General features: G+C 34.7%; 1 protein-coding gene across 2 annotated transcripts in view; it reads left to right on the forward strand.

The window, feature by feature from the left end:
• Positions 1-1,076: 1,076 nt before the first annotated feature.
• MBTD1 (mbt domain containing 1) overlaps positions 1,077-13,588 on the forward strand; it is a gene marked incomplete at both ends in the record, with an annotated part of 36,260 nt that continues 23,748 nt past the window's right edge. Inside the window, 4 exons of one of the 2 annotated variants that reach the window (XM_084238526.1) lie at positions 1,077-1,230; positions 4,675-4,808; positions 6,082-6,205; positions 6,939-7,021. In XM_084238526.1, coding sequence (XP_084094652.1) covers positions 1,077-1,230; positions 4,675-4,808; positions 6,082-6,205; positions 6,939-7,021 — 495 coding nt within the window. The remainder of the gene's footprint in view (positions 1,231-4,674; positions 4,809-6,081; positions 6,206-6,938; positions 7,022-13,588) is intronic. The other variant, XM_084238527.1, reaches the window with a different exon arrangement.

Below are 13,588 nucleotides of genomic sequence, written 5' to 3' on the forward strand. Positions count from 1 at the left end.
ACTTAATTTCTTTCTTTGTGATTTACTATTTTCTTTTAACTCTTATCAAACTCAAAGTTTTGGAATTTGTTTCAGGAAAAATTGGAGTGGAGCGTGTTTGCTTGGGGTTTGGTTTTTTGTTAGTGGTTGAGTGAGGGAAACATCTTTTGGAGGAACATAGACTAACATTCACTAAAGATGAAAATACTGTCTTTGTGAATTTCCTTTTAAAAGGAAATAATAATTAGCTCTAGATTTTTGGGAGTTTTTTTAATTATTCCTCATACTGAAAATGAAATAGGGTCATATAGAAATGTTTTTATCTATGATTTTTTAAAACAGTTAATATCTAAAACATTGTCTCCAGAACTCTTAGCAGTTTTTAAAAGTACCTAATTCCTATTGTTAAAAACATTTACAATTTTAGATGAAAAGCAAGTTAATGAATCTTCTGTGTATTTCACAATTTTTTTTTTAAAGATTTATTTTTTTATTTATACAAGAACCTGGGTACAAGCCAGATGCTCAGGAGGGTGAGAGGATTCACCAGAGGCAAAGCGGGGAACAGAACAGGCAGAATGACCGAAATACACTGCTGAGGGGAGCAGCAGGCGAGACAGGAGAGGTCTGCCCCGCCATGTGGGTTGCTCCGCGGCCTGTGGGGATTGAACTGGCACTGCAGAGGCTGCAGACAACTTCACGGCACTGCGCTGAACCACCTGCGCCAACAGGGAGGACCCACAATTTTTTTTTTAAAGATAGTGCCAGCTCTATTAATCTTTTTGTAGAGAACTGACACACCTAATTTGTGACAAAACTTGAATTACATGATCTTTTGGTCCCTATTCAGTGTTCTTCCCATCACTACTGTTAGTCTCATTAGGTAAGATGGTAGCTAATGGATTTGTGCCTCATAAATACAAAGAGCTTCATTGTGACACAAACATATTTTAATTTTTCAAATCTCATTTACCAGATTTGAACTAAGGTCTGTTAGGGAATGTATCTGAGTACCACATCATACATTATTGGTTTCTTCAACTTTTAAGACTGAACATTCTTCACAATCCGAAAGGAAAAGAAGAGACTCATTCGGGATGTTTGACGGTTATGATAGCTGCAGTGAGGACACAAGTAGTAGCTCCAGCTCTGAAGAGAGTGAAGAAGAAGTTGCTCCTTTAGCTTCTAATCTCCCAATTATCAAAAACAATGGACAAGTCTACACATACCCAGATGGTAAATCTGGCATGGGTACGTATTTTCAGCCTTCACCTGTTCTACAACTTTATTTTTGATAGTATGTTTTGGTCTCCATACTTCTGTCATTTCCCTTCCTTAGAATTTTTAGAGAGCAATGTGAAGAAACACAGCCTGAAACTTGTAATTTTAGATAAGTCACTGTGTTTGTGTTTGTCTCTTTATTTTTCCTACTTCCACTTTCTGGTAGAAAGCAAGTAGAACAAAGTAAAAAGCAAAGACTGTTGATCAACTTACTTTGTCTGCCTAAGTGTCTTGTACTTCAGCTTAAATTTCTTGATCTTTGTTTATTTATAAAGCCACATGAGCACCTTATCAAATTAATAAAATTAATTCCTCTTAATATATGCTTTTTCCATAATATAATTATAGAAACCAGTTTGGTAACCTTATTACAAAAGGAAATTTTTTTTTGAAGTTTTATATGTGCTAGACTGTCTTAAATACTAGAGATGCAGAAATGAATAATATAAAGTCCCTTCCCTGATGGAGCCACATACTAACCATGGGATTCTAGTTTGGTATGTATGATTCTTTTCAAAAATTCACATTCTCTTGGGAATCACAGATTTCTCTTTTTCTTTTGTTTTTATTTTTTTAATTTATTTATTTATTTGTAATAGAGGCATGTTTTATTTATTTATTTAATTTGTTTGTTTGTTTTGTTTATGCATGCACTGGGTACAGTCAGAAGCACGGGAGGGTGAGAGTATTCACCAGAGCCAGAGCGGGGAGCAGAGCAGGCAGAAGGACCAAAGTACACTGCTGAGGGGAGCAGCGGGCGGCAGGAGAGGTCTGTGCGCCATGTGGGACCCTCCTCCGGTGGCCGGGGAGCAGCCGGGGATCAAACCGGCGCTGCAGAGGCCGCGGGCAGCCTAGCAACCCAGCGCTCAACCGCTGCGCCACCAGGGAGGCCCTTTCTTTTGTTTTTAAACATAGCTGGTCACAAACCTTTTTAACAATCTATTCTAGAATTTTTACATCAGAAAGCAAGTCCTTTTTTATTTATTTTTTTTCTGCATAGAAGAACTGGAGTGCAGGTCAGAGGTGCAGGTGGTGAGAGGATTCTCCAGAGACAGAGTAGGGAGCAGAACAGGCAGATCTACTGAAATACACTGCTAAGGGGAGCAGTGGGAGAGACAGGAAAGGTCTGCTGCACCTTATGTGGGTTATCTCCCTGGTCAGGGATCAAACTCAGACCATCGTAGTGATAGTGCTGAGATTTAACCCTTAGGTCCCCAGGGACACCCCTTTTTTATTTCTTTTGGTAGTTATCCATTGGTTATCTCTAATCTAGTATATTCATTCCATGATTTCTCATAGATTTATAAGTACTGGTAAAAGTACAAATCCCTCCAGTTTGGGTTGGAGAGTTGAACTACTCAAGCAGTTATTTGAATATTACATTCTGTTTATCGTTAATTGTTTTGTTCCAATTTTATTGGGAAATGATTGACAAATATAATTGTGTATATTTGAAGTTTACAGCATGATGATTTGAAATACACAGACATTGTGGACTGATTGCCAAGAACAGGATAATTAGCATACCCATCACCTCACATAGTGAACTTCTCTTTTTTCCTTTTTCTTTTTTTTTTTTTTTATTTTGGTGTAAACACTTAAGATTTACTTTTAACAGCTTTTAAGATTATAATGCTGTGTTGTTAAACCATATCATCCTGCTGGATTACTAGATACTTAGAACTTTTTTTTTTTAATAGCTGACATGTAATCTTTGACTACATTTCTCCCTTTTTCCCCTCTCCCTCATCCCTGGCAACCACCATTCTGTGAAATCTGCTTTCTTAAATTTTTGAGATTCCACAAATATGTGATACCATATAGTGTTAATGTCCAGTTTATTTCACACAGCGTAATGACCCATCTTATCAAAAATAGCACCATTTCTTTCTTTTAAATCTCCTTTTGATTGAATAATATTCTACTTTAGTGAATACTATTTCATTATATGTATCTGTGTATACCACCTTTTCTTTATCTAGTCATCTGTTGAAAAACACTTAGATTTGTTTTCATATCTTAGCTACTGTAAACAATGCCACTGTGAACATGGAAGGGCAGGTGCCTCTTTGAGATAATGGTTTATGGTTGTATAACCTTTTATAAGACCACCAAGACATATAATGAAGAAAGAATGGTCTTTAAATGGTATTGGGAAAACTTGATATCCACATACAAAAGAATGAAGCTGGACCTCTTTATACCACTCACAAAAAATTAACTCAAAATGGATAAATATTTATTATTCAATCCTGATCCCCACCCCTAAAATGGATTAAAGATTTAAATGTGAAACCTGAAACCGTGAAGCCCCTAGGAGAAAACACAGAGGGGAAGCTCCTTGGCATTAGTCTTGACAAGCAAATTAGTTAATAAACAAAAACACAGGCAATAAAAGCTAAATAAACAGTGGGACTACATCAAACTGAAGAGGTTCTGCACAGAAAAAGATACATCAAAAAAGTAACCTACAGAATAGTTGAAAATATTTGCAAACCATTTGTCTGGTAAGGAGTTAATATCCAAAATATATAAAGAACTCATACAACTCAGTATGGTAAATAATCCAATTTAAAAATGGGTGAAAGACCTAAATAAGACATTTTCCAAAGAAGACATACAAATGGACAGTAAGTACGTAATAAGGTGCTTTCTTATCACTAATCATCAGGAAAATGCAAAGGGGAGCCACAATGATATATCACCTTGTATTCATTAGGATGACAGTTATCAAAGAAGCCAAGAAATGATGTGTTAACAAGTTAGACTGTGGAGAAAAGGGAACCCTTGGTAGAAATATAAATTAATCAATTTTCTGTGGAAAAATAGAACTACCATGTGATCCAGCAGTCCCACTCTTTGGTATATATTTTTCCTGATCTTCAGTTCTTGTGACCCTTTTCTTCTAATTCTGCCTTTCAGATTATTGTCCATTATGATCATTTATAGCAGAGGCACAGCAGTAGTTTTGTTTCACTCTTATTATCAGTTAATAATAGAGGAACTACCTCAAACTTTGAACATATCCTTCCTTCTTTTCCCCTGAACATATACCTTGAAAGTTCCTTGAAAGACTCTTCCTATTGCCCTTTGAAGGCTTGTGCTGTGCTTGCATTTCTTTCTATCTTTTGTTTATAATCCTTTCCAAGACTGGAGCTCATAATGTACATAAAAATGCTTGGCACGTGGTGAGCACTTAGGAAGTGTTAGCTGAATCTGACTTCTATTTGTCTTTTGACATCCCCTTTTTTCCCCAGCTGTCCTCAGTTTCCTTTTTTTTTTTTAATCATTTGTGTAACAGCAGAAAGAAGGAAGTTTTTTAATCAGAACCCTTAGGTAGTTGAAGAAATTATTAAACTATTTGATAACATTTGGTTTATAGCATATTAACAATGTTTTTATTTTGTTAACTAGCTACCTGTGAAATGTGTGGGATGGTTGGCGTTCGAGATGCTTTTTACTCTAAAACAAAGCGTTTCTGTAGCGTTTCGTGTTCAAGAAGTTACTCGTCAAACTCCAAGAAGGCAAGCATTTTGGCCAGACTTCAGGTAACGGTACAGAAACTTTCTTATTCTTTATACCTGTTATTCCTATGACTTTCACTGTTTATCTGTCATTTGATTGTGATTCACTGCACTCTACCTCTGTCTAGTTGGCCCATTATCATTTTACACCCTACAGTTTTAGGAAATATGTGAGCCCTGAAAATTGTCTATAAAATTGAATATCTACTATAAATAGACAAGGCTTATCATCCAAAATAAATTATGAATAGTTTAAGTGAATTAAAAATACTTACCCTTTTCTAATATGTGTAACTATAATAAACTTTTTTATATGCAGAAAATGGAGCAATTTTTCCTCCTTTACGTTAACATCAAGGTAGAATCTTTTAACATGGGGAGGGAGGAGATTTACCCTGTGCCTTTATCTTCCCATCATTTTTACTTTTTACTTTTAATTGCAACACATTTGATACTTCAAATTGTATATGAAGATACAATTGTATATGGTTAATTGAACTATTTAAAAAATAATGGTATAGATATAGAAAGTCATCTTTCTGTAAATGTACATCAGTGCCTACAGTATGGAGATTCAACTAAGTTGTTGCTATTGTAGCATATAAACAAATTTTAAAGGCACTAAATAGCTGATTTTTCTAATATATTTGGGTGATCACATTTTTCTTACTGTCCTTTAATTATTATTGTGATCATTACATAGCACTGAAAGGATTATTTAAATCCCCAAAATTAAGGAAATACATCACTGAGATGTATTTCTTTATTTCAGATAGACAGTACCTAATGATCCTGAGCAGTGGTCTGTACCCAAATGGATGGCAGTTTGTCACACTGAATTTGGCCCATGATCATTTTGTCATTGATCTTTTGCATTAGCACTAAAGGTATAAACCTCAGTCACTTGCTCTTTAAACATTAAATTATCTTCTCTTACCATATAAATAGCAATGCTTGGCAACCTGCATGAGTGAATAACCACTGGTTTTATCTAGTATAAGAAGGAATCAAATACCCACCCACAGCCTATATTTAACCTCTTATGGGATATAATTTTTTATTAACATATTAATTTGCATACTGCTGTGTTAGTCTGTGCCAGCTCTGCTACCCGTATAAGATACCTACATTGTAGCAGAACTCCAGAAAACATTCCTCGTGTTAAAATTTCTTGTATGTTTCCTTCTGCTTTAACAATTTTCTAAACCCTCAATGTTTACTTAAGCAGATTGAGTAGTTGCAATCAAGTTGGGGGGAATAAAAAAGAATCCTATTTACTTAACTCTTCTTGTTTTAGGGTAAGCCTCCAACAAAGAAAGCAAAAGTTCTTCAGAAACAACCTTTAGTTGCTAAACTAGCCGCATATGCTCAGTATCAAGCTACCTTGCAAAATCAAGCAAAGACTAAAGCAGGTAATGTGGGTGAAATATTTGATATTGATTCAACTAGTTGTGATTAATGACTCTTATTTTTGGATTCTGTTTAAGCTCTTTCTAAGCCCATTATGTCACTAGATGATCATTTTAGTTTCAATAAATTATTCTAGAAAAGAAACTTGTATTCACAAGTTTCAGTTCTTATGAAAATCTCTTTAATATTAATGTCTTTTATTGGGTTTCTTCATTTTTTATATTCGGTGGGAAGCACTGTGGAGATAATTTGCAAAGAAATAGGACATTTAGCAGACTTGAAAGGGGTTGGGGAGAGGAGGGTAATAACAGGAAGCCATTAAGGAGAGAGGACTGTTTCTAATAGAAGATTGGTAATGGGCATGCAAAGGCAAGGAGGTGGATAGGGAGGAGGGCGGTGGTAGATACTAGGTAGACACCTCATGGAAATAGACAGTAGGGGCTACAAGGGAATAAAAGCACAAAGGCAGCTATAGCAGTATTTGTTATCCTGCACACTTCTTTGTGTCTCTCCTGACTGGAGAGCCTGTTCTTTACTTCCAGAGGAGTATATGTAGTATATAGAAGAATTAACCGCTGTTTATTTGCAAATATGGTTTATTTAGAGTTCAGTCTCTACAGGAGAAAAAAAAAAACTTACTTTAAAGGTGGTAATATTGTATCATCTCAAATTTAAAATCATATCCTTCTTATAAATAAAAGATTTAAGAATTGTACTATATCTAGATTTATTTTGTTTCTGCAGCAGTTTCCATGGAAGGTTTCAGCTGGGGTAACTACATCAATAGCAATAGCTTTATAGCAGCTCCAGTTACCTGCTTTAAACATGTGAGTATGGAATTTCTTACCTTATAGTGAAGTGCTTAATAATTGTTTAAATCTGAAAATACACCACCACCTAAGCGTCTTATCCTTAGGTCTTTATTTTATACATTTTATACATTGTAATGATATTTTTTTCATTAAATATTATAGTTTAAAATTACTTCTACTGTGAGTTTTACAAGTAAAAGCTTCCCATAAAAAAATTGTAATTTGAAATTATTTTAAACAGGGAAAAGTCTCATTCAGTTTTCATATTAAGTAAAACCATTTAAAATTGCTGTTTTGTGTATAAAAATACAGTGCAGTTGCACAATGTAGGTGTTAGGGACAAGAGCCATCCACAGTTGGTTGAATTCATGAAAAGATTTCATAGAAAAAGAATCGCGAAATGGACTCATGTAGTTCAACCTGTGTTCAAGGTACAACCATAGTTGTATATTGACAGTATCAGATGGTTTAGCCTAATAAAAACCATCTGTCATGTATCTTTGTAATTTGATCTGGTAATTCAGAAAAGGATCTTTGCTTCAGTTTTGTTTTTGTGTCCAAATGTAAAGTTACAAAAATAAAAAGGGACTACTAGTAATATACTTTATAGACAGATAAATATATGATACTGTGTAAAACACTTGGCAGCATGTTCTTTTTACCACGTATACTGTCACAGAACATCTCAAGAAGTCAGAATTAATGTCAAAAATGTATCTAATTATAAGTTCTTTCCTTTGATTCCATTCTTTTTATTATCTGTGATTAATTCTCTGCAATATTTTATTTAACCTGACTGCAAGTTTATATTTGAAGGTTCTTTCTGCCTCAGACCATTTATTAAAAAAAAAAGAGAAAGAATTGAGAAAACTAATGAATAAAATTTTGTTTACACTTAACATTTTGTTGATTCTGAGTGGGCTTTAGTTATGAGTAACAATGTGTGGACAAAATTGAGCTTGTGTCTGTGGAAAGCCAAATGAACTTTCATTCATTGTTGGCCAGTAAAGGATCTTGATCAAGGCTAACCACATTAATTCAGTAGTAGAAATATAAATTAAAGCCAAGCTCACTAATTTGCTAGTTTTCTTTCTTTTGAAGATACAAGTATAAAGCCCTTTCTTATTTAGTGGCTGCTGACTGTGTGTATCAACCCAAGTAAAAGCTTAGATATTTTATCTCACTGTAAACCTGGTGACTTACTTTACTTTAATGTGGATAGTATTGTCACATTTTTGTGAAATATATTGAGAACACCACCACAGCAGCTTTAAATAGAACTACAGAGCAAATCTTTAACCCTTCTCTCTTGGGATAGTTCTTTCTGGTACAGAGAAGTCCATAATTAGATTAATTTCTCAGTGACAGTAACTCTTTCATCCTAGATTCCTGGAGTATTTGTCTCTTTCTAAATAGCCTTTCTCTCTTCTTCTACTTTTACTTTAACATTCTGTTTTTTATGTTTTAGTATCATAAATCACATCAAACTATTTTATGTAAGAAGAATATTTTAAAAGTAGCTTCTCAAAACCCGAAGTTATTTCATTTCATGTCCATATTTTAATAGTAATACTGTATTATTAAAGTTCTTTGCAAGAAAACCTCTTACAATGAAAGTGATTTTATTCTGGCTGCTTCTTTTAGATTAAAATGTTCTAGCACATAGAATAGCTAGTCTTAATTTTTTTATTTATGATGATGATGTGGAGCTTCCTCTTTCTCACTCAAAAGTGAGTTATCTGTTACTGAATCCCTTCCTGTTCCACTCATCTTTCTTTACTACCTTCTTATAAAATAAGAAAAAAAATACATTGCCAATCTCTTAATATATTTTAGTACAAATGTGTTTGCTTTGTTGCCATAAACCTGCATCTTCATTTGAAGCCATTGGGTTTAGAAGGTCAGAGCTCATGTTACACTTTTGTCCTTTGGAGTTGACTTTTCATGGTTCTCTCCCTCAGGTAGTTTTTTAGGTCTCTAAGGAGAGTTGCTGGGTTTAGCTGTAGAACACCTGTTGTCAGGATCAGCTCCAATCCAGATCCTGCCTTGTAGGATGTCCGCTACTTTATTGATGTCCTCTAGTTTGTCTTCTGGTCTAAGACTGGATGTATGCTGCTGGGACTTTGGTTCAGTGGCAGGGCCTTTTTCTCCAGACTCTATATCTGCCTTCTCTTCAACCTGAGTACAGGTTGGGGACCTTTCCCTGCTCCTTTGGGATTCTTTTTTCAACAAACTTTTAAAAACATCCAAGATGTAACATGGAAGCAGAGCTATTATGATTGAATCAGGAATTGGGGGCGGGGACAGTGTCAGAACCTTAACTGCTTTCTTCCAGAAGAAGAGGTATCCAACTTCTTGGAGTAGGATCCCATGTAAACAGTTTTTGTTTTCCAGCACTTAACTATGATTGTGAGTAGTTGTAAAATCATAGAATTTCAAGAGTAGAATTCTACTTTCTGGCATCTATTATCTTTAATCTCCTGAAAATGAAGTTTCTGCAAAGCACATCATAGGACTGTATCCTCCTTGATAATTGAAATAATTATGTGTAGTAGTTTATACTCAATCGCTCAGTTACAAGTCTTTGAAATGTTTTATAAATAGCAATGGAAATAAAGCCCCAATTGTCATTTTATGTGTCAGTTGATAATCTCAATTGTTTATTTTCTTATTTCCCTTTCTAAGCATATATGCTTATATATACATATAAGCTTAATTATACATACATGCTTAGAAAGCTATGTATTGTAATTACCATATATCTGATACAGCTTTCATTTTATCTTGGTGTGGTACTTTTCAGACTTTATTCAAGCATCAGAATCCCTCTTTTCCCTAATAAACATACCTAGGATAGGAGGAAGCTGTATTGATTGGTCTGACAGGGGTGGGGTGGTATGAGCAGAACCTTAGCCCTTGATCCTTGGCTTCCCCCTTCCTTTGCATTTTCTGAAGTTGGAAACCATTGAATTAGGTAGTGTGATTTTTAATTGCTCAAAATCATATGGTCACAAAGCTCTAAGACATCTTAAAAATCATCTAGTCTATCCCTTGTTACAAAGGAAGAAACTTTATTTTTGTTCCAGTAACTTGATTATAATTTTCAACTGTGGGCTTTAACAACCCTTTTTTTTTTTTTAATTTTTTTTTTTTTTGACCATTTGCTGCTTTGCTTCTTTTCCCCACCACCATCTCTTACATCCTTTTACCCTCTCCCTCCCTTTTAACTTCTGTGCCCTCACAGTGTTTATTGATGTCCACTAGTTTTTGTAACTATTTTGTTTTATCAAATTGTTGCTGTGTAAATGTCCAGTATTTGTTTTTATCGTTCTCACTTGCTTTGATGTGCATAATTCTCACAAACTCCCCCTATTTTTGCTGGCAGCATTTCATCTTTCCTTATGGCTAAATAGTATTCCATAGTTTGGATATATCTCATCATCTTGATCTAGTCATCTTTCATTGGGCATTTAAACTGCTTCCATGTCCTAGCTGTTGTAAATAATGTTCCATTGTAGAACATATATTTTGCATTGATGGTTTCATGTTCTTTGGATAGATGCCCAAGAGTGGGGTTGCTGGTTTGTATGAAATTTCCATTTCTAGTTTTTAAGACAAATCCAGATTGCTTTCCATTATGGTTGCAGTTTATATTTCCACCAAGAGCATAATAAGACTCCTATTTCTCCACATCCTCCAGCACTTTATGTTCCGTTCTCAAGGGTATGAGATGGTATCTCTTTGTAGATTTAACCTGCATCTTTCTTACTGGAAGTGATGATGAGTATATTTTTCATATATCTATTGGCCTTTTGGATATCCTCTTTGGTGAAATGTCTATTCATATCTGCTATCCATTTATTAATAGGATTCTTTGGTTTTTTTTATTTTTAAATTGTGTGAGTTTCATATATTTTGGATATTAACCCTTTCATTGGTTACATACTGAGTTTTTCTGCCATTCATTATGGTGTCTTTTTAAGCTTGTATTTTCTTTCACTACATAAAAGCTTTTTAATGAGGTAATCACAATTGTTTGGTTTTTTTTTTTCCAATTTCCCTTGCCATAAGGGTAGAACCACCAAAAGCATCTTTACCATTGTGTCATGCTTTCTTCCCTATATTTTATTGTTGCAGGTCTTAGATATAAATCTTTAATCCATTTGAAGTTTATTTTTATGTATGGAGTTATCAAGTGATCCAACTTCATTCTTTTATGTGTGTCTTTTCAGTATTCCCAACACCATTTCTTAGGGTCTGTTTTTTGCCCATTTTGTGTTCATAGTTGCTTTAATAGGTGAGGTGCTAATCTGTACATGGGTTTATTTCTGAGCTTTCAGTTCTATTTCATTGGTCTCTGTATCTATTTCTGTGCCAATTTGACCTAATTTTCATAATGCAAAGTCTTTTTTTTTCCCTGTATGGTTTTGAATTAAGCCCCTGTAGAAAAACACTCCTATTTCTCTTTTACTTACTCCAACTACACAATACTTCTGACACCTGATATGTAGTTTTCTACTCATCAAGCAGTTCTCATATACCAGCTGAATATCCTGCAATTCAATTCAGTTCTGACACTGTCTGGAGTTAGCATCAGAAACCCATAAGTTAAGGGCTCAGTCTTCTTAAGCCCACCTCTTGCTGCAGATGCCTGTCGCAAGTTCCAGGTTACCACCCATGCTTCTCACCAGCTGATTCTAAATCACCATTTCCTTAATGCTTTCCTTGGGTTTGATTAATTTTTGCTAGGACAGCTCACAGGACTCAAGGGTACACTTAATGTTAACTGGGTTATTATAAAGAATATAGATGAAAAGCCAGATGAAGAAATATGTAGGACAAGTTATACAGAATGGGATATGGCACTTCCATACCCTCTCCGGACACACCGCTCTCCTGGCACCTCAAGTTGTTCATCAACCCAGAAACTCTATAAACCCTGTGCATTGAGATTTCTGTGGAGGCTTCATCCCATAGGCATGATCAATCACTGGCTCACTCCAGCCCTTCTCCCTTCCCAGAGGTGGGGGGTTGGAGTTGAAAATTCCAAGCTTCTAATTATAGCTTGGTCTTTCTGGTGACCATTCCCTTCCTGAAGTTATTTGCAAGTCACCTCACTAGAACAAAAGGCATTCCTGTCACCCAAGAAATTCCAAAGGATTTAGGAGCAGTATGTCAGGAAACAGAGCCAAAGACCAAAATTAAAACAAAGCATGCTCTTAGTACTCCTATTACTTAAATTGCAGAGGTTTTTAAGAGTTCTGTGCCAGAAACTAGGGCAGAGATACACACTTTTTTTTCTTTTCTATTATTTCACAGCCTCCAAAAACAGTATCCATATTGATCCTGTGGGATAAAAATCTCTAAAATAAAACTGCTATACTCTATGCTAATTAGGTGCACTGCATGTATATTAATTAAATTCACAGGTTGTTGTCTTCTCTTAGTAACTTATGTTTGAACCAGAGGAAACTGATCTATATGTATGCAGAACCATTAGCTTAAAGCACTGTTAAGTTTAAGTCAGCATTTTAAATTGAAACACTATTTCCCTTTTTTTTGCCTTGTAAAATCAGGTAAAACATTTCTTTCCTTAGCGTTACAGCATGAACCAAAATGTGCTAATATCAAATGTGCAAGCCATATAACCAAAGCTAAAATAATGTTTGTATAGTTTTATATATACACACACACACACACACACACACACACACACACACACACCCAGACTTCAAATTTCTTTGGTTTAATATTGAACTGTATACTCTGTCTCTTACTGATACTGTTGCTGCTAGGACCAGAAATGTCATCATGTGACTTTTTCTCCCTTGAAGATAGTTGTGGTTCTATAGTTTTTTTAAAAGTTCCTCTTTTTTGGTACACAGATGCTGTAACTTTAAAGCTGAATTTACTAGGCTTTGACATCGTGTCTCCACAGATATACCTGGTATTATTTACATGATATATTCTAGTTCTCTCCTTGACCTGTATACCAGCTTGAGGGGATAAGGTTATCCATTCTTGTTTGCAGCATGTAGCGTATTTTTGGGTTTAAGAACAAAAACCCCTCTGTTTGTGTATATGCAATAATAATAGTTTGTAATAAAACTCATGATCTATTTTTCAGATATGTGTTTATTAGTAAAATAATATCTATAAAGTAAAATTACCTTGTGTTTTCTTTTCCTAACCTTGACCCCACACGATTCCATTGAAAGTTGAAGATAAATATGTCCATTTTAACTAAAGTTAGAATCTTCAGTATGTCATCCTAGATTACAGAGTTTCTTTGTAATGGAAATAAAACTTAAATTGGTTTCTGGCACTTGTTAGTGCATCTGATTAGCTTTTATGAGTGTTGCCACGAAACAAGTTTCTACAGGAAAACAGCGGACTATAAGATAATAAAAATCACCAGTCTGTCTTTCATATTTTAAAGAAAGCCTAAATAATTTAGATTAGTTTCTTAATTTTGGTCTGTTTCTAAAGTTGCCTTTTAGTTCTATTAGAATGTCCCAATTTTAAATAATATTCTTTTTTTTTTTAAGATTTATTTATTAATGCATACAAGAGCTGGGGTAT

The sequence above is a fragment of the Talpa europaea genome (genome assembly GCF_964194135.1).
Source record: "Talpa europaea genome assembly, chromosome: 7".
Taxonomy (NCBI): Eukaryota; Metazoa; Chordata; class Mammalia; order Eulipotyphla; family Talpidae; genus Talpa; species Talpa europaea.